The 19,203-nt window shown below is 54.3% G+C and overlaps 5 protein-coding genes across 5 annotated transcripts; 3 read left to right on the top strand and 2 right to left on the bottom strand.

Moving 5' to 3' along the window:
• Positions 1-166: 166 nt before the first annotated feature.
• COCSUDRAFT_37405 (hypothetical protein) lies at positions 167-5,290 on the top strand (the record flags this gene model as incomplete). Its single annotated transcript, XM_005646158.1, has 15 exons — positions 167-235; positions 377-529; positions 618-707; positions 761-882; positions 1,018-1,232; positions 1,497-1,693; positions 1,888-2,063; positions 2,250-2,417; positions 2,576-2,795; positions 3,018-3,164; positions 3,843-3,968; positions 4,297-4,401; positions 4,537-4,622; positions 4,796-5,013; positions 5,166-5,290. 15 exons carry the CDS (start codon positions 167-169, stop codon positions 5,288-5,290), a joined length of 2,217 nt encoding a protein of 738 aa, XP_005646215.1.
• A 460-nt stretch (positions 5,291-5,750) lies between these two features.
• On the bottom strand, positions 5,751-6,676 carry COCSUDRAFT_54064 (putative 50S ribosomal protein L20; the record flags this gene model as incomplete). The annotated part of the gene is made up of 3 exons (XM_005646157.1): positions 5,751-6,261; positions 6,371-6,541; positions 6,662-6,676. The coding sequence occupies 3 exons, from the start codon at positions 6,674-6,676 to the stop codon at positions 6,118-6,120; spliced, it is 330 nt and encodes a 109-aa protein (XP_005646214.1). The 3' UTR covers positions 5,751-6,117.
• A 1,164-nt stretch (positions 6,677-7,840) lies between these two features.
• On the top strand, positions 7,841-9,876 carry COCSUDRAFT_67002 (hypothetical protein). Its single transcript, XM_005646156.1, has 3 exons — positions 7,841-8,005; positions 8,126-8,380; positions 8,571-9,876. Exon 3 carries the CDS (start codon positions 8,745-8,747, stop codon positions 9,336-9,338), a length of 594 nt encoding a protein of 197 aa, XP_005646213.1. The 5' UTR covers positions 7,841-8,005; positions 8,126-8,380; positions 8,571-8,744; the 3' UTR covers positions 9,339-9,876.
• Positions 9,877-9,986: 110 nt separating this feature from the next.
• On the bottom strand, positions 9,987-13,618 carry COCSUDRAFT_56864 (hypothetical protein; the record flags this gene model as incomplete). The annotated part of the gene is made up of 11 exons (XM_005646155.1): positions 9,987-10,201; positions 10,306-11,365; positions 11,523-11,582; positions 11,768-11,917; positions 12,107-12,142; positions 12,300-12,422; positions 12,546-12,653; positions 12,716-12,797; positions 12,916-13,021; positions 13,107-13,337; positions 13,570-13,618. 11 exons carry the CDS (start codon positions 13,616-13,618, stop codon positions 9,987-9,989), a joined length of 2,220 nt encoding a protein of 739 aa, XP_005646212.1.
• A 489-nt stretch (positions 13,619-14,107) lies between these two features.
• COCSUDRAFT_17630 (vacuolar ATP synthase subunit H) lies at positions 14,108-17,261 on the top strand (the record flags this gene model as incomplete). Its single annotated transcript, XM_005646154.1, has 10 exons — positions 14,108-14,278; positions 14,487-14,589; positions 14,696-14,780; positions 14,978-15,089; positions 15,165-15,223; positions 15,638-15,944; positions 16,169-16,285; positions 16,496-16,690; positions 16,890-17,010; positions 17,134-17,261. 10 exons carry the CDS (start codon positions 14,108-14,110, stop codon positions 17,259-17,261), a joined length of 1,398 nt encoding a protein of 465 aa, XP_005646211.1.
• Positions 17,262-19,203: the final 1,942 nt, after the last annotated feature.

The following is a 19,203-nucleotide window of genomic DNA, read 5'->3' as shown; positions in this document are numbered from 1 at the left end:
CATTCACTTGCACAGAACCAAGGGAAGCTGCTTCTAAGCACCGGTATCAGGGCGCAGTTGGCCATTGATATAGTCCCATTCTCATTCCTATAGATCTATTAGCATTTGTGGGCGCCAGATACCAGAAGAAGCTTTCCCCAGGCCAGGTGGAAACGGCTTCGAAGCCATGGGGGATGGAGGTTTGGGAGAAACCCTCATTCCTGCCATCAACAAGCTCCAGGACATATTTTCACAGGTTTCTGACTCCTGACATTGGAAGCATTATTGCACATTACCCAGTGGAGGTGGCCGGAACATCAGGCACTCACAATCCGTGTGCCAGCTAGTGTTGTGACGAGCTACACCACTAAAAGTGGATCTCATATGTTACCTGCAGGTCACGATAGACTTCAGATTGGACTTGCCCCAGGTGGCCGTTGTTGGCAGCCAAAGCAGCGGAAAGTCTAGTGTGTTAGAAGCCCTTGTGGGCCGAGACTTCTTGCCTCGTGGTCCAGAGATTTGCACAAGAAGGCCATTGTTGCTCCAGCTGGTAAGCTTGCAGTGTTGCATCTCCAAGTCCAAGTTGGGGTAACATGCATCCAATGTAATTGGAGCTGTAAACCTCTAGTCACGTGCAGGTGAAGCAAGCAGCAGGGAGCGGCAAAGCTGCCGAATGGGGGGAGTTCCTGCACTGCCCAGGCAAGCATCCTCCCATTGGCAACTTCACTGTCACCTTCCCTAGCCAGCCATCATAACATGATGTGACGATGCTGCAGGGAAGCGCTTCTATGACTTTGAACGGATCCGCCAGGAGATCCTCACAGAGACAGAGCGGACGGTTGGTCACAACAAGGGCATTTCAGACAAGCCCATCCGCCTGAAGATCTACAGCCCCAACGTCCTGTGCGCACCCTATGCTCTCACACCTCATCTAAGAATCGACATTGGCCTCAGATCGATAGGTCTTGTGAATCTCTTTGCCTGCCCACACCCATCACATGCATGATGCTTGGACTGACTGTTACTCTCTGTCTGCAGGACGATGACATTGGTGGACCTGCCAGGCATTGCAAAGGTTCCTGTGGGCGATCAGCCGAGTGACATTGAGAAGAGGATCCGCAAGATGGTGCTGGAGTACATCCGCCACCCGACATGCGTGATCCTGGCTGTATCCGCTGCAAATGCTGACCTGGTGAACAGCGATGCGCTGGAGCTGGCCCGAGCTGCTGACCCTGAAGGAAGGCGCACTGTCGGTGGGCACCCTTCCTGCAAACTTATGTCCAGCAAACTCTTGTCCAAGGCACATGGTTGCCTGTGTCTTGGTGCCTTTCATAGTTACTATTGAATCCACTGTGCAGTTGACAATGGTGCCAAATAGATGAGCAATATCGGAGGCAATTGCAGCGGGGAAGTAGCAGGCCATTACTCCAGAAATCAGTATCGCCCAGACTCCAATCAGCTGCAAATTCAGGGTGTGTGAGAGTTGTTAGAAGGATGGGGTGTGATGTTCATTCCAGGTGTGCTGACCAAGCTGGACATTATGGACCGAGGAACAGATGCAGCAGCAATCCTGAGGAATGAGGTGGTGCCTCTGCGACTGGGCTATATCGGCATGGTCAACCGCAGCCAGGCAGACATCAACACGCGCAGGAGCATCCGAGACGCCATTGCCGCAGAAACAGCGTTCTTCGAGTCGCACCCCGCATACCAAGAGGTGGGCCATGCTCCATACCTCCATGCTTTAAGCCTGGCAAAACATGACCCCTAATGAAAAGAGGCACCTGATGAACCAAGCGTGAAAGGAATGCTAAGATGATGAGGAGGGTGTCTGTGCAATGGCCCACTGCAAATTCAAAGCTCCTTGCATGGTCATGACGGGAGACCAAGAGTGCAAATCCCTGGATCCAGGCGAAGGAGCAGTGTGGGAGGACTGCCCTGTCGGGCTCTTTGAACCGGGTATTGGTGGAGCACATCCGTGCATCGCTGCCCACACTACGGACACGGCTGGAGGAGGCCTTGGAGAAATGCCACACCGAGCTGCGCATCTATGGCGACGCCCCTCCCGGCCAGACAAACGCTGCCAGGTGCTGTCACCTCATGTGCCCATCTTTGTCCCATGCATGCCAATCGTTCTTGTGTGGAGTGATGCATCGTTCTACTATGGAGGGTGCAAGCTCAACCCCAAGACCCATAAGGGCAATGAGTTGCTATACTACATTGTTGTCTTCTGCAAGAGCTCTGATAGCAAGGTGCTGCTTTGTTCTGTGCAGGGGTGCACTGCTGTTGCAGCTACTGGACAGCTATGCTGTGCGCTACAGTGAGATGCTGGACGGCCGCAGCGAGCACCTGCCCGTCAACGAGCTCGCCGGCGGTGCTCGCATCCGCCATATCTTCCTGGACATCTTTGTGAACGGCCTGCAAGAGCTCAATCCCTCCAGGCATGCCTCTTGATGGCACCTCTCTGGAGTCAGCTGTATACATTCACAGCAGACTAATCCAGCTTCTCCGTTCTGGTGTTCATACCTGGAAAAGGGATATTGCATCAGTGGGAAGTGGCCTTACCAGCTGCATGACTCACACGCTGTGATTGGTGCAGCGAGTTGACGGATGATGACGTGCGAACCGCGATCAAGAACAGCGGCGGTGTGCGCGGATCCCTGCTGATCCCCGACGCTCCCTTTGAGCTGCTGGTACGGCGGGCCATCTCCCGGCTGCTCACGCCCTCGCTGCAGTGCAAGGAGTTCGTGCATGCCGAGCTGCTGCGCATCGCTGCCCAGTGTGCCCCTCCAGACATCGCGCGCTTCCCCAAGCTCAAGGTGAGCATTGCCTGCCCACCCCGCCCTATTCCATCAATGGCCCCTTATCTAGTTGTGTTAAGTTCTTGGATCCCAGGCCTCGGTTGATGTCTGAGTGGGGCACCCTGTTGCAAGCCTGTTGCATGGTAGGGATGCGTTATGTATTGCTCTGTGCAGCGGTGACGTCTTGCACATGCAATGTCCATTTGTGGCATAGGCCTGAGTGCTGTCCTGCCGGCGCAGGCACACCTGATATCTGAGGTGGAGGAGTTTGTGAACAGCGGTGCCGCGCCGGCCGAGCGCATGATTCGCGATGTCATCGACTGCGAGCACTCCTACATCAACACCGACCACCCCAGCTTCATCGGGGGCAGCCGCGCAATCGCTCAGGTCTGTGAGCAGTTAAGCTCATCCATGACTGGACATACTTGTGTGCTGCTTGTGTATTAGTGTGTCTGAGCTGGGCATTATCTGCTGCAGGTGATGGAGCGGCGCCAGGCAGCAGCTGAGGAGGCAGAAGAGCAGAATTCAGAGGGCAGCGGTAAGGATGGCAGAGCTCATCACAGGATGCCAGGTGTGTGTGGGCTGCCATTGTGATCTGCCATCATCACACGCCTTGCCATGCACAGTTTACACACTACCTTCAAAAGTCTCTAAGCGATCTGCTGGCTCTGCAGGGCACGTTGTTGACGGCATGCATAGTCACAGCAATAGCTTGCCAAACCTGCGGCACACTGGCGATGGCGGACATCACCCAAGAAGCACCCATTCTGCCAAGGTGTGCATGTTCACCACCATGCTCTATGTTACACAATGATTGCTCCCTTCTGCATTGCTGCATTTCTGCCACATTGAGATCCGTCTGCGAGCAGCAGTATTCACCCACCGCAAGCACCCTTTAGAGCATCAGAGCTGTCGCGCGCGCCCACGCAACGCATGGGTGCGGCGCAGAACATGCGGGTCTCAGTTCATGCGCACCCCTTGAAGGCCTCGGAGCCAGAGCTGTTTGCGCCGGAGGACCTCCTGGAAGCACGCGCCGGTGCCAGCCCCTCGATGCTGGCGTTGGAGGCCCCCGAGCCGTCCCCCGCGGCCGGTCCCGCCGCGCACAAGTGGTTCTCCAACTGGTTCGGCTCCAGCCACGACGGCGGCCCCTCAGAGAATGGCCATGACTCCCCGCTGCCCCAGCCGCCCTTTGTGAGCACCCCCCGCTTACCAACACATCATTGCTTGCTCTCGCTACTTCTGTCGAGCGGCATAGCAGCCGCTTTCTAAAAAGCTTTTGTGGTAGCTGGAAGAATGTGGTATGGATCAGCTGGCTTTCCTGTTGAGCTGTATGGGCCAACATGATGGGGCACTTTCTGCCTGACCCAGCCTTTGCTTGCTCTAGTTACCTGATGAGGATCTTTATGAATGGTTGCAGCTGCAGCTGCAGTACGTCTGCTCTTGCCATGGGCTGACTGTAATGATACGCTTCTGGTCAGCTGGATTCAACGATAATTTCTGAGCTGAGCTGATTGTGCAGACGCTGCGGGTGCCGACGAGTATCACGGAGCAGGAGGAGGTCCAGGTGGAGGTGACGCGGCTGCTGGTGGAGTGCTACTTTGACATCGTGCGCGCCAACCTACAGGTGAGACTACAACCGACCTGTAAGACTGGTTATTGCTTATTTTGGAGTTGTTTGAGCCTTATTTGGAGTTGTGAGAGCCTCCTTTCTGAGGGCAGGAATGCCAGCAACTGATCTCTGGTCGATGTTTGCTGCCAGGATGCGGTGCCCAAGGCAGTAATGCACTTCCTGGTGCTGCGCGTGCAGCGGGGCCTCCAGCAGCACCTCATCAAGACTCTGTACAGGTGGGAGCATGGCCCTCTTCATCATCTGTTTGCTTGGCATCGTTCTCAACACCTGGGTGACTCAAATGGGCACGGATCTGTTGATACCATTACCTCCCTGAGGCTCAAGGGTGCCCATAGCCTGAAGAAGCAAGCTGTGTATTTTTTAGTCTAAGCTGGTGGTGTGTGGGCAGGGAGGATCTGTTCAAGGATATGATGTCGGAGCGCGAGGACGTGGCGGCCAAGAGGAACAAGTGCCTGGGCGCGCAGCAGGCCTTCCGCGAGGCCCTGGCTGCCCTGGAAGCCCTGCCGCAGCAGCTCACCGCCCTTGCCGGCCGCACCACCTCCCAGGCCCTTCCACCAGATGCAGCCTCCTGGTCCGAGCCGGCGCCCATTTCCAAAAGCAGCACCGGTAAGCCCTTCTTGTCTTGTTGCACTCGAGACACGGGCGCTGTTCTGTGGGCAGCGAATCACTCAGCCAGGCTGATAGTGTCTGTTGCTGGGGCGTGTGGGGCCTGCATGTGGATATGCTGGGTCAACATGGATGCATGATGCTTGCTGCAGGGGTTCTGGGGTCAACACCTCCTACTCCGAGCCTGCGGTCTCACAACTCCTCGCCACTTAGGCCACCACGAGTCAGCCAGCCGTACCACTCCCCTCCCATCACAGTTTCAGGCGTGACAGCCTAGCTGAATTGCATGCAGCACAGTGCTGCTTCACTGACAAAACCTTAGTAGGCGCAGCAGGGCAGAAGGGGCAGGACGCATTGTAGTACTTATCATTGCAGCGCTTCTCTCTCAGAAAGTGTCTTGTAATTTGTGGCAATTAGCCAAGCAGCACAATGCTGAGCATGCATTAGCAATTGTAAGTTTTCATGCACTTTGAGAGCCTCTGTTCCCTTTAAGAGATGCTGTAGAGTAATTCTGAAGTAATCCCGAGTCGTACTACTCCATCATTGTAAATATTATTGCAAGCTTCTACTTGCAAGGCAGTATGACTTCGTGTGGCCAGCTGGTTGTCTGCAGATTCGCGAAAACGGTATGCAGACATGAAAGCAGAGCGAGCGCCAAAAGTAAGGAGGAAGGGCTGCCTCGCAGTGTAAATGGAGCATGTCTGCAGATTTTCATGCTCTGCGCCCCCATCCGACTTCAACCCATCCAATTGCTAGCAGTTCACTAGTGCTGTGCTGGTGAGCAAGTATCTCATGAAGAGTCATGAGTGTGACAAACACTCCTAAGCACCCAACCCCGCAAGGACTTTATAAATGGGATATCTTGTATCTTCACGTCGTCTGAATTCAAGCAGCGATGCTGCAGTGTCATTGGCCACAATGATCGAGACAATTAGAACCTTTGGTACACCCATACTCAAGACGTCCATTATCGATCATTAGCAGGCAATTGCCTTGTCAGCATATCAGGAGCAGCATCTGATGAAGTCACACTCTATCCCATGCACTGGAGGATTGGGAAACCAGCACAGGTCACAGCTAGTAATATTGCCCATGAGGTTCCCATCAGGCATTTCCCCTCATTGTTCTGACCTGATCCACAAGTGCTTTGAAGCTGAAAGGCTCCTGCATCGCGAGTTCACTGAGCACCTTCCTGTTAACCTGTATGTTGTCCTGCTGCAGCCCATGCATCAACCTTGAATATGGCACCTGCACAGAAGAAAACCTTTGGTCGTGCATGACCCTTGGCAACTGAGATGTACATGCCAGCGTTGACAAGGTTGCTTGAGGCTAAGAAAGGACAGCATGAGTAGCTCACCCCATGCTCCTTCGATGCCGCATTGATCCTCTGGATCCAGAGAGACCGCATGTCACGCTTTTTTGCTTTCCGGTCCCTCCATGCATACTGCAGCGCTTTCTCTACACGCTCCCTGGCTATCCGTATGCAGTTCTTACTTCTCCCCCGGAACCCCTTTGCTAGTTGAAATACCTTTATTCCAGCACAGGACTACTCAGTACCATACATCGGTGCGCATCTCAGCAAATACAACCAGTTCCAAGACAGTACAATCATATCAGAATTTCTCAGTTGAAGAGACAACCAGTACACCTTGTCCTTATGCATTGAAACTTTGCTTCTTTCGCCACGGAGCCAGTGGCACGACGATTTCGGCTGCTTTTAGGATTGTTGTTGAATTAATGCTTGTTGAAGCTGCTGCGGCAGCAAGGTCAATTGATTGTCCCGAGATCAACCTCTGCAGTGAGGACTAGATCACTTTGTGTAAAAGTGATCAAGCCTAGTACTTACGTCCTAGAAGGCGTCTAAAAAGTCGCATCAAACATCGAGCATCTCAGCAGGCCAGATCGTACACAGTTGAAAAATTTAGAGTCCACTGATTCTCGTGGAAGGATGTGATCACAGAATGGCCTCCCTACACACCTTGTACTGCAACAAAATGCAACAGGATACCTAAGTTAATGGTCAGTGGACAAAGATGTTGTGTGTGTCTGTGTTGCAACTTTCCGGTTGTCAATCAATTGCATCTGGGTTCTAGTTATCCGTCTAGCGGCGTCCGCCGATGATGCCTATCTAGGTCTGTTGGCGTCAAAAATATCTCTGCCAAGTGGGTAAAGAGATTCAAAGAAAAGGAACTTTTCGACGTGGGTCCTGCATTATTATTTTTATTTTTGACGTCACATTGCGGGGATCCTTAACTGCGTCTTCCTGGCACAACTCTGCCCATGTCGCAGCATGGGGTCGAGTTTTAGCTGCCTCCTCGGAAGGAAGGCTGATGTATCAGACGAAGTCATTGCTGAGGCATCCAAGGATGGAGCTGTCGAGGTGTTCTTCTACCTCCTTGCGTAGAAGGCCCTGCACCTGCTTTTCTTCTGGCTTCTATCATCCATTATTGGTTGCGGAGTGGACTTTGCTTTTCCTTCTGTCAGCCTCGTAAAAAGCATGCTGAAAATCACTACATGGTGTGGAGCTCATGTTTGACTCACCTGTCCACAAATTTGGTGTATTCTGCAGATACAACGAATGCATCACTGACTGCACTGGGGATTGCAGGAACCTAGAGAGGCAAGCATCGGGCTTGATAAGCCTCATGACAGTGCAGAGTCAGGGACAAACAGCAGGCACTCCTCTGTGCGGAAGAGCATTCCACTGTCAATATCGCTCCCAGACTTGACCAGCATCAGCAGCACAAAACATGAGCCTGTGCCGGAGCTTGCACTTGCGACGCCGCCAAGGGCGAGCTTTGCTGCCTCAATCAGCAGATCTGAGTCCATGGCAAGAGTGTCTTCCGTCAAGGATGCAGCAAGGGATACGGCGATGGAGTCAGCACTCAGGAACTTTGAGGCAAAGATAGCGGCTGAGAACTCGCAACCTTTGGGACGGGATCTCGCATCTGCTCCAACTCACTGGGTCTCTGCGCTGCCAGCCGAGATTGAGGTCTGCCACCAGGCCTTGATCGGGCTCCTACCGAGGGACCTCTTTGCACGGCTCGTGCTCAAATTGCTGTTTCAGCCACAGCAGCTTACCGACGACTTATTTTCCATTCTGTGTGTGCAGGAGAGGGGTTTGAATTCTGCTCCGGCGCTTTTCAGCGATGCGGCCATGCGCAATGCTCTGCGCAAGATTGCCGCCATGCAGATGAAGCAGGATCAGGCGCCACCGCGCTCCAGGGGAGGGTCTCGGGGAGGCAGCGCAAAAAACTCCCACCGGCCCTCTGTTGATGAAGAGCATCAGCACAACCGGGCTGACTGCACTGGCCCGTCCGGTCGTGCTGAAGCTGCAAGATTGGAATTTGGCTGGGCAAGCCAGCAGGTGAGCACCCCAGGGGTTTGCTGAACACAGCAGCTAGGGGCTGGCATGGGGCATGCAAGGAAGTTTTCCTTCGCTCATGTTGCATGTTGATGGTAGTCACTGCCATGATGAATAAGAGCCTTCTTAGTATGGGTATGTTTGCGCTTCATGCCTCTCCTAAAATACTGAGCATTTGTGCTGTGCTTTGCAGGTCAGCAATGTATAAGAGCGGCGCATTGGCGGGTGTGCACGCACTCCTTTTGACAGGTTCAGAACTGTTGGTTCTGGCCACATTCTTCCTGAATAATCACGCTTTGCTCGTTTCAAACACAGTATTGTAGCTTGCATCCAATGCAGCAATGGTTGTGGAGAGGGCGGGAGAGAAATGTCAGCAGGATACAAGCTCAAGGGAGGTGGCCAGCATTTCTTGTCTGGGCAGTCTGGTTGCTGTTGGCAGACGGAATGCAGTAATCTATGCTCCCAAGTCCGCATGCAGATTCTTTGCGTGTTGCTCCTATTCTTGTGGGGGCCACAGCAAGCAACATGGATCAGCTTTGCGCATAGCTGGGAAGTCTGCATGGTTGCAAGTGGGGGAGCAGCACCTTTATCAGAGGGCACTGACACGAGCACACACCTGGAGAAACAATTGCCAGTCCTTTGGGAGGTGTTGTACTTTAGTCCTGCAGGGGACCAAGGCCGGGATTGCGTTCCAAATGCTGCCTGGCCACGGTTCACTAGTTTTCACCACCTTGCCGGAAAGCAGCAAAGCTGCAGCGCAAAAGATGCTGAGCAGAGTATGGAAACGGAAAGCTTCCATGGGTCCTGCACAGCACAAATCCTATCATCCAGGATTATGGAGATTCTGGGTGGGTCCATGAATAAAATGAGCACCTGCTCATCAGCAGTGCTTTCTACACTGCCATACTCGTGCCTCTTTGGTACACCAGAGAATTTGAGGGTTTTGCCTCGAGGGGGTTAATGGGTGCAGTGTGCGGCTAAAAAAGAGTTTTGCAGCTTTTCAAGTGCTAGGTTTGGCAGGTTTACATAAAAAAAAGTGCATTTGAGCAATTCCCAGGGATTTTGCGTAGCCTTGTCCAAGACTCCGCCTAGCATGCAGGTGTGTGGCTGGTCTCAGATGGCATGAGCGCAGCAGGCATGTCAATGTGGAATTATGTCACATTGATTTTCTTATTTTGTCTTATGGTGATGATCATATCAGGAGCCCAGCATTGAAGGTCTGCTTGAAGCCAAGCATATCACTGCAGTTGCAAGTGTACTACTATATGACATGATGGTGTGTCGGTCATGGTGTGGGTGAGGCTTGAAGCGCGAGAGTATTTTTGCCGCGGAGGCCATTTTGACGTGCCTTGATTATCTGAAGTAAGAATTTGGATCAGAGCGAATTGGGTGTTCTCATTCAATTACAAAATATTCGTAGCGTTGGTTTTGGGCCAGGATCTGGGTTTGGTGGCGAACGTGGTGGTCTGGCAATAATTTGTAAAAATGTTTGCATTGATACTATAGTATACTATAGTAATTATACTATAATACACTATTGTGACCCTTCGTGATCACTGTGCCCCCATACCGCCCACAAGCACTCTAGAGATCTGAAGCAGGAATGCGGTCAAAGAAGCGCCAACAGCTCTGCGTCTTCATCACCGACAAAGTCGCTTTCTGCCTGAGCATTGGCTTCAGGCACGCCATTCACTGCTGTTATGGCAGAGGCCTTCAAATTTGCAATTTGATGCCCGCCCTCCAACAAGTTGGACCTGTCGGCTGCATTCTCTTTTCCTTCACCATACAGAGAGCCATGCACGTTCTTGTCGGTCGCACCGTCACCTGCAGCATGACAAAAGACGTAGGTAATCCAAAGGTGCATGCTGTGCAGATGGGGCAGACCAGGATTGAAGCATTTGCTATTCATTCATCAGGCAATGTCTCACCTGAGACAGGCACGTCACCGCTGCTGTTGCCATCTGGGTGTGACACCACGTCGGCGCGCTGAGATGGGCCACAATTTTGCGCCATCGACATCAGCTCCTCATCATCAGTGCCCATGCTTGCGTGCACTGCCGCGCTCTCTGGCTGGACATCACTCTGCGCCCCAGCGCGCAGCTGCAGAGCCTCACCAGCCTGCTGCGCGCTGCTGCAACCCACTGGAGGCTTCAGGCTGGACGCCTGGGTTGGGCTGGTACTTGCAGGCAGCTGCGCAGATTCCCCCAGGTGGCTGCTCTGGGTCCCATCGATGCCAAGCGGCTGCTCTGCCGCTGCGGCAACTGCTGGGTGCCTGACAGGCTGGTGCTGGGGCGCGTCTGCGAGGGCGAGCAGCTCCTCGTCCTCTGGGCTCAGCTGTGAAGGAGCCTCCGCTGGCTGAGCACCGCTCGCGCCCGCTGCAGGCTGCGACGGGAGCATGCCGGCCAGTGCCAGCAGCTCCTCGTCTTCAGCATCCAGCTGCGAGGGCTCCTGCGACGGCTGCGCGCATGCTGCATCGGCAGCCGCGCGCGCGTCCTCCGGCTGGGCCATCGTTTCAGCTGCGAGAGCGAGCAGCTCCTCGTCCTCGGGGCTGATCTGCGAAGGACCCTCTGCCTCAGCAGCAGCAAGCTGCAGCGCTGGGAGGTGCTCTTCGGCAGCCGGGGACAGCGGTGCAGCGGCCAGAGCCAGCAGCTCCTCGTCTTCTGGGCTGATTTGTGACAGCTCCTCCGGCGGGGGAGCAGCGGCGCTGTATCCTGCCTGGGGCTGGGAGGCTGGCGCGGCTGCCAGGGCCAGCAGCTCCTCGTCTTCTGGGCTGATTTGTGACAGCTCCTCCGGCGGGGGAGCAGCGGCGCTGTATCCTGCCTGGGGCTGGGAGGCTGGCGCGGCTGCCAGGGCCAGCAGCTCCTCGTCCTCTGGGCTGAGCTGAGAGCTGTTGCCCTTGCCCATGTCCTGCCCGGCCGCCCCAGCATGCAGCCAAGAAGGCCCTGGTGCCTGATCGCCATCGATGTCCATCGGCTGGGGACCCCGTGCCTGCGCATTGCACAGGAACAAATTCAGCAGTTGACTTCACACCCTTGCACATGCAATAACTCACATTGCTGTCAGATTAAGTGATGCTCCATCTGCTGCCCCAAGCTTTCTGATACACCTATTTAACTGATTGCAGTGCATGTGCAGGATGCTGTACCTGGGCGGCAGGCATGGCAGCGTCCAGCATGTCCATGGGTACTGCATCAGCTTCCTCCTCCTGGATGCACACTCAGCCATCACTTGAACATTCTTCACTGTATATGCCAATGCTGCAGCATTGGCTGCTGCACAGAAGAAATGCCGGCTTGCCCAGGCTTTTGTCGCACAACGCATGCATAGAATGCATCTGTTGAGTACCCAGCAAATATGTGTCTTTATTGGGGGTTAGATTGTGGGGCTCACCCAGGTTTGCTGCTGCAGGGCCACCAGCTCGTCATCATCATCATCGTCCTCCCATGCACCAGCCGGCCCTGCATCATGATCCGCTTCCATGGCATCTGCAGCCGCCACGGGCTGCTGCCCCTCCGCATCTGCGGCTGCTTTAGCCGCTGCCTGTGCAGGCAGTCACACACCTCAGCACCATCTCCTATACAACACAATCAGGGAGTACTGCCTTGCAGGCAGGAGGCGGAACGAGAACACTGCGCACGCTGCCCAGCATGGCGCACTGTTGTTAGGGGTGTGACAAAGAAAATTAGCTCGTGCCTTGTCAGCAGCGTCGCGCTCTGCATCCTCCATGACCTTCAGCACTCCGCGCCGCATCTCCCTCAGCTCCACCTGCAAGCAGCATGCAACAGTAATTTTGAGCAAGTGATGCAATGATTTGATGATGGCCTGACACAACCGGCACTCTCATTTGGACTCCCAACCAAAAAGCACAACATGGGGACTGACTTGAGCAAGGGCTCAATTTCTGAATGAGCTCAGAGCACACCTTCAGGCGGTTGGAGCGGCCAAGGTCCGCAATCTGATGCATGGCCTCGTCAAAGCCATGCAGAGGGAAGAACTTCCGCTGCCAGTCCTTGTACATCTCCAACAGCTTCCTGAGGTCGCTCACCTACAGCAGTGGCAAAGCTACATTTCAACTTTTACTCTCCCATAGAGGCTGAGTAAAGTATTTAGACTGTCCTATCTTTTGAAACGGGACTGCTGAACAATGCACAAGCAATGTAATGCTTACCTCATGACCCTTGCCCTTGAACTGCCTGGCGAACCTGTCGGGAAATTGACAGAAGACCTCTCCTATGGCATTCTTTTCCTGCATCCCCGGCGCGCCCATCTCAGACACCTGTGAAAGAATGGACCACGACAGAAGCAGCATTCAGAGCCAGCAAGCAATCTCTGCAGTACCGTCAGCTCCTCGAAGCGGATCTTGCGCTTCCTCGGCTTCTTTGCATCCGCCTTGCGCGCTGGTGCGGGCTTCACAGCATTGCTGCGCAGCCAACAACAAGGACTCTGTTATGATAACTTGGTGGGGATGATGTCACGAGTGTATAACATAGATTGCCCTTGGGCCAATGAAGTACCTGTAGCGGCCCATAGACCTTTACCTGGCTGAAGGCAGGTCAGGTTCTGCAGCTGGGAGGGCACCGGCGTTGAACGGGGCTCTGGGCAGCTGCTCACTGGGCGGTGCGGTGCAGTCACGTGACCAGTGCCCTGCAAGCATGCATCAGTGAGTCCGCTTGCACAAATTTTGCCCCTGGATGCAGCGTCTGGGTGCTGCATCAAGCTCATGCCCCACCTGTCTTTCCACACTTGAAGCAGCCTTGCCCCTTAAGCAGTGTCCTGGGAGCAGTCCCAGGAGTGGGCGTGCTCCCAAATCGAGCGCTGCTGGGCCCTGCTGCATCCTGGCGCTCATAAGTGGAGGCTGGCCCTGGAGTCTCGGCAGCTTCTGCTGGACGGGGCCTTGCAGGTGGCAGCGCCTTCCTGATCCATTCTGATGGAGGTACTGTGCAGTCACGCGACCAGTGACCTGCAACACATTGACGGGCTCTTAGGCCTCTGCAGTATATGCCGGGGGTCTCATCGCTGAAGGTGTGTGCTCACATCGACCAACCACAGATCCCGTCAGATGGCCCGCAATCACCTAGTGCAATGACACAACGTCGATCTGATGCATCACAGATAACGCGAAACATGCCAAGAGGAAGCTACATTACAGATGGTGATATATAGAATTGAGAGCATCGCTTCCAGCACCCCACCTGTCTTTCCACACTTGAAGCACGCTACACCAGCTGGTGGAGCTTGCATCGCTGCAAAGGATGGTGGGATGCAGTTGTCAGCCTGCCATTTTCGTCGGCACAAGGTTTGTGAATCTTTATTGCTGAGAAAGCAAGTGCAAAATCAGGCGAGGAAAAGGGCATTCGGACTTAAGATGTCAAGATGTCTTCTAATACATCTATATAATACCACCACAGTCTGCGGTGGGAGTACGGATGAACCAAACCAGCTTTTGAAATAAACAAGGGAGCCATTAAATCGGGAACTTGGCAGGGGTCGTGAACATCGCTCACAGGAAGCCCTAAATGGCCTTGCATTCACACAGAACAGGACGTAGAGCAGCTTTCTTTGCGCAACACAATATTTATGCATGAGGAGTTAGGCTGAAGCAATATTTACATGGTAGATCTGCGTATGCTGACATGATTTCTTTCAGTTACCACCTTTGGCAAGATGCTGGTTCACCCTGAACTTACACAGTAACAAGGTCAGATAAACAGATCTTTAATTACAGTAACAATGGCAAACTTTGGGGAAGAAAGTTCTGAGCTGACGACAGCCAGTGTCCTCAAGAGGAACATCGCTTGGGATACCTACTTAACTGCTCGTCTCATTACAGACCACGACCTGCAGCTGATCCGCCGGTATGACAAGAAGAATCCAGAAATTCAGCAGGATCTCCTCCAGGAGGTATCGTACGTCCAAGAGACTCACAAGCTTGTTTCGCTATCGATGACCCTGATGTTAGGTCAAGTCGTCTTCCCTGATCACTGGTCTGGCGCACGTCCACAATTGTCCAGGAATCCAGTCAGAACAACCTCGGGTAACAGTCATGGGAAATGCAGTTGTAATTGGACATGGGCATCGATCTGATTGTTTGGAGGGGTTCTGTCTCCAGGAGGGTCCAGCATATGCAGAGGCTTTCTTCAACGTGCTGCGCAGTGTCACAAAGGAGGACACAGTGCAGTATGTGCTGGCAATTCTCGATGAGATGGTGGCAGGTGAGTCCCTTTCTTGTGTAGACCTGAATGATGAGGCACCCTCTTAGCATTGCTTTTGCTATCGTAGCCATATGTCGAGTCTCACTGAGCTTATCCTGTATGCCAGGCGATCCCAAGCGGGCTGCCTACTTCCACCAGCAGAGCAACCCACAGAAGCCTTCTCCCCCTGACCCATACACACAGCTCACAAGGTGAGCTGGCCGCCTCGTACAACCTAGTAAAAATGCGACATGGAAGAGGGGTGCTGGAGATTATGTGTATGCTGACCTGGCATGATGGCTAAGTGTATTGTGCTGCTTTTCCAAAGAATGGGCGTCAACCTGCACCTAGGTGTCTTTGGTGGCATTCTAGATGACCACACCAACTGAATCGCTCTGTTGACGCGCAGAATGCTGCAGCGGACGGACTGGTTCACTCAGGAGAAGGCGGCCACGATGCTGACAGCCATACTGGCGGCGCGGCCCAACAGGGGCACTGCAGAAACGCCGCTGCCGCCGCTGGTCATGAACGGCGCGAGCTCGTCGTCGGGCCACCACGCCGCTGCGCCTCCGCCCGTGCCCACACCCACCGTCGAGTCCGAGGCCGTCCAAAACATCCTCGTCACCTTCGTCGACTGGCTCACATCCCAGCTCCGGTGCGGCACAGACATTTTCTTGGCCAATGTAGGGGAACAACTCGAACACTACCTTCCTGCTGTAAGGACAGAGCCCGGCATGCCCTAGCTACTGGCTTTATTTGATGCCCATTCCGCCCCCAAATGTGGAGGGCTGTTGATTGCCTCGCAATGCAGCTAGTGAGGGCGCAGATCTTTCTGCATTGACCATGCGGTGCAGCAGCGCTGCAAACTGTCCTGGCTGACACAATGCCACCTGGGCCATAATTACACGCAAGAAGGCCTCATAGAATCAAGCCCACACATGCATGCCCTCCAAGAAGGCTTCATAGAACTTCCTAGCCCACGCATGCACTGCAACAAGGCTTAAGAGATGGCCTGTGTCCATCATCATCATCAGCAGCAGCAGCTGACACGGCTCAGTGGTGGTGGCAGGCGGCCGTCGCACCCGGGGCGCAGCGTGCCGCTGGCGGTAGGCTGCCTGGCGCGGCTGCTGCGGGAGCCGGCCGCGCGCGCGCTCTTCACGCGCGCCTCGGGCGCCTCCCTGCTCGCACCGCTGCTGCGCGGGGCGGCCGGCGCCGGGTCGTCGTCGGGGCAGCCGCCGCCCAGCGCGCAGCTTCTCTATGAGGCCGGCCTGTGTGTGTGGCAGCTCACCTTCTACGCGCCCGCCTCTCAGGCCATGGCCAGCGCCAGCATCGTGCCCAGCCTCGTGGACCTGGCGCGCCACGCCTCCAAGGAGAAGGTGCCCCATTCTCTCTCATTCCCAGCCGCTCGCATGCACCATTGCAACCTGTATCTTGACTTCTCGGCGGGCCATGCTGCTTTTGATGGACAGTCAGATTCTAAATGTCGACAGGGTTTTGTACGGGAGAAGGCCTGAGGTTGCACTTGGTCCCATTGCATGCGACCACCGTGATGTTGACTGTGTCACGTCAGAATGGGACCTAGTGTTGTGAGTGGGTGCAGGTGGTGCGTGTTGCTTTGCTGGCGCTGCAGAATCTGCTGGCAGCCCCCGGCCTGGATCTGGCGCCCGAGATGGTGGAAGCCGCTTTGCCCAAGGTCGTCCAGCAGCGCCTGCTCCAGGTGCTCTGCTGTTCTTTCTTCACTTCTGACACTCGTGGAGGTTTTTTCCTGTATAAACGCCCTGCTTTCGCCCACAAATGCAGAAGGATGAGCAGCAGAGACATGATGGAGGCTTTTTCCTGTATAAACGCCCTGCTGTCGCCCACAACAGAAGTATGAGCAGCAGAGGCATGATGTGCTTTAGTGAGGTGTATTTCTGGGGCGTTGCAGAATTGGGAGGATGAGGATGTGACGGCGGCGCTGGAGGCGTTGAAGGAGGCGCTGGCGGCCAACATCAAGCTGCTGTCGTCGTGGGACAAGTACAAGAAGGAGGTGCTGTCGGGCAGCCTCGACTGGTCCCCCATGCACACCAGCGATCTGTTCTGGCTTGAAAACGCCCCCAAGTTTGAGGAGCGCGACTTCCAGGTACGCAGCAATTACATTCTACATGCACGCTAAAGTGAGCAGTCACTAACGCAATGCCATCCTCGGGAATGCACTGTTTGTAGCTGCACCTTCTGTGTGCAAAAGCGTGACTTTCCTGATACGCTTTGATGTGAATGTTCTGCATGAGAGCAAGCTGGAAAATGGAAAATCATTTGATGATGGTGCGTTGCACCTGCAGGTGTTGCGCGTGCTGCTGAAGCTGCTGGAGCAGAGCCGTGAGAACCGCACGCTGGCCGTGGCCGCGTCAGACCTGGGCCACTTCATCTCCGCCCACCCACATGGCCGCAACATTGTCACCGGTGTGCACTCATCAGACATGGTCTTAGTGCTTTCACCATGTGCGTCCTCCTAATGAAGGTACCATTGAATCAGTACTTGCCACATGCACACTGTGGCATTGACGTGTGTTATTTTGGTTGCAGATTTGAGAGGCAAGGAGCTGGCAATGCGACTGATGATGCACCCGGATGCAGAGGTGCAGAAGCAGGCGCTGCTGGCTGTGCAGAAGATTTTGCTTGCCAAGGACAAGGTCGCCTACCTCAATAATTGAGTTGTGCCACCCAAACAGTGATGTCATTCGTCATACCTTGAGCAAGCAGCGTTGCAAGAGTGTGAGGAGGAATAGTGTGCGGCTTTCAGCAAAGCCTTGAAGGGCCCTTCATTTTCTTTCTTGTGTCGTCATCCGCGTCTGTCATCAGGGTGAAGAGCTGCCGAGTTACAGATGTATGTCCAGCCAGGGGGGCCGTATGTATGGGCAATTTACAGATGATAATTTGACTATGTAGTTCATTTGCAGCAAACATGAGCAGACTTAAATGTGTGGTAGGTTTGGCGTCAGATTACCATGATAATGTGCTCTTGCAAGGCAATTTTGGAATCAAGATATATTTTTCGATAATGTAGAAGTAATCCTATATATATGGGACCAACAAGCTTGCGGAATGGCTTGCCGAGTCAGTGGGTGGAGTATCATATATATTGATTACATCGCACATAAAACTTTGCCTACAGATATCTGCACAGCAAGTTGACTGCCAGTGCACTGCCGTGGGCCACGGCCGTTGGCATGCGCACACAGCACAGCATATTATTGCACATGCATGTTATATGACTAGAAGCCAGCACTGGCAGCTCAATAACCAGCTTCCGCTACAAGAATCCAAGGACGTGCACAGTGAGATTTCCATTGGCCAAGGCAGTATCATCATAAGTGCAGGGAAGACCTTCAGTGAACATGCACAGTCAAGACTACATGCACATCAATTGTCGCTTCTTGATAGCAATATTGGCAGGTGCCTACCTCAATATCAAATCAATAGAGGTCTTCTGCAACAACTAGTGTACATAAAGGGCTCACATGTACTATGCCAAGATCTAAAAGTACTATTGCAGTGACGGCATGCAGGTGCTGCTGAGCTGCACCGACAAATCTTTGCCTCTGCGCATTTCTAAGTCATCAGAGCTGAATATGCGCGACACTGAGATCTGTCCGACGCTCTATCGATCTTGACCCGGCCAGCTGTGTGGGTCGGATCAAGCGAGCTATTCTTTAGGTGCTATAAAAAGAAAAGGGCGCAATGCATCACAAGCCGCTGCTCCCGAGCCGCTTGCCTGCGGCGGGCTAGGATTGGCCGGGAGGCTGCTGTAGGAGGGGCTCTGTGTTGGCGTCGGCCGGGGTGGATCCGGGGGTTCCGGGTGCGCGAGAAGATGCGTGGCGGCGCAGGGAGGCCCAGCGCTGCTGCGAGGTGCGGCTGATGCGCAGCCAGCAGAAGGTGAAGAATTTGAAGAGCGAGATGCGGCGCACACTGCTGCCGTAGCGCAGCACCATGAACGTCGCTGCGCGCAGCACAACCCCCTGCACCAACCCCACGTACACCCCCTCATTTACCCTGCAACCCCTTGCCACGCGACCCAGGGCATGTGAACACAGCAGAGCCTGCCCACCATGAGAGCTCGTCAGCTGCATTGGGCCCAATCGATTTTATGCCTGAACATCCACGCTGAGTCATCAAGGCATGAGCTCGGGGAGATAAGGCTTGAGCAGGCAAAAAGAGAGATCGGACCTGTATGAAGATCATGAGGAAGTCCCAGGAGACATAGCCCCTGCAGTAGTCCTCCACATCGAGGCTGCCCGCGTCAGGGCCCGCCCCCAGCGACTGCTTGTCCAGCCCACAGTAGCCGATCTGGCAGCAGACAAGGAGATGCATGTCACATGCAAAGTAATGAGCATTGTGGGTGGACGCAAGACATTTTCACAGGGAGCTTGATGCTACCGGTATCTATATGCATGTTTGGGACGAGAGTCTCCAAGGCTTCCACCAAGTACCTTATTGTCTCGCTGGTTTTCGTAGGGACAGCGACCCGACCGTGGCAGCCCAACAAATGATTGAAGAGTTGGGGCGGAGGTCTAAAGGGGTAGGGGGTAGAAGGGGGGCTGGCAGTGCGCGCACCTCCTGCATCATCTTGTGGATGCGCGGCTGCATGTAGTGCGG

The sequence above is a fragment of the Coccomyxa subellipsoidea genome, assembly GCF_000258705.1.
Source record: "Coccomyxa subellipsoidea C-169, whole genome shotgun sequence".
Taxonomy (NCBI): domain Eukaryota; kingdom Viridiplantae; phylum Chlorophyta; class Trebouxiophyceae; family Coccomyxaceae; genus Coccomyxa; species Coccomyxa subellipsoidea.
The sequence above is the reverse complement of the archived record's forward strand: the minus strand, read 5'-3'. Positions and strand labels throughout refer to the sequence as shown.

Coding starts and splice junctions, on each gene's coding strand:
- COCSUDRAFT_67002 (XM_005646156.1), top strand. CDS start 8,745: ATGTCAGCAGGATACAAGCTCAAGGGAGGTGGCCAGCATTTCTTGTCT.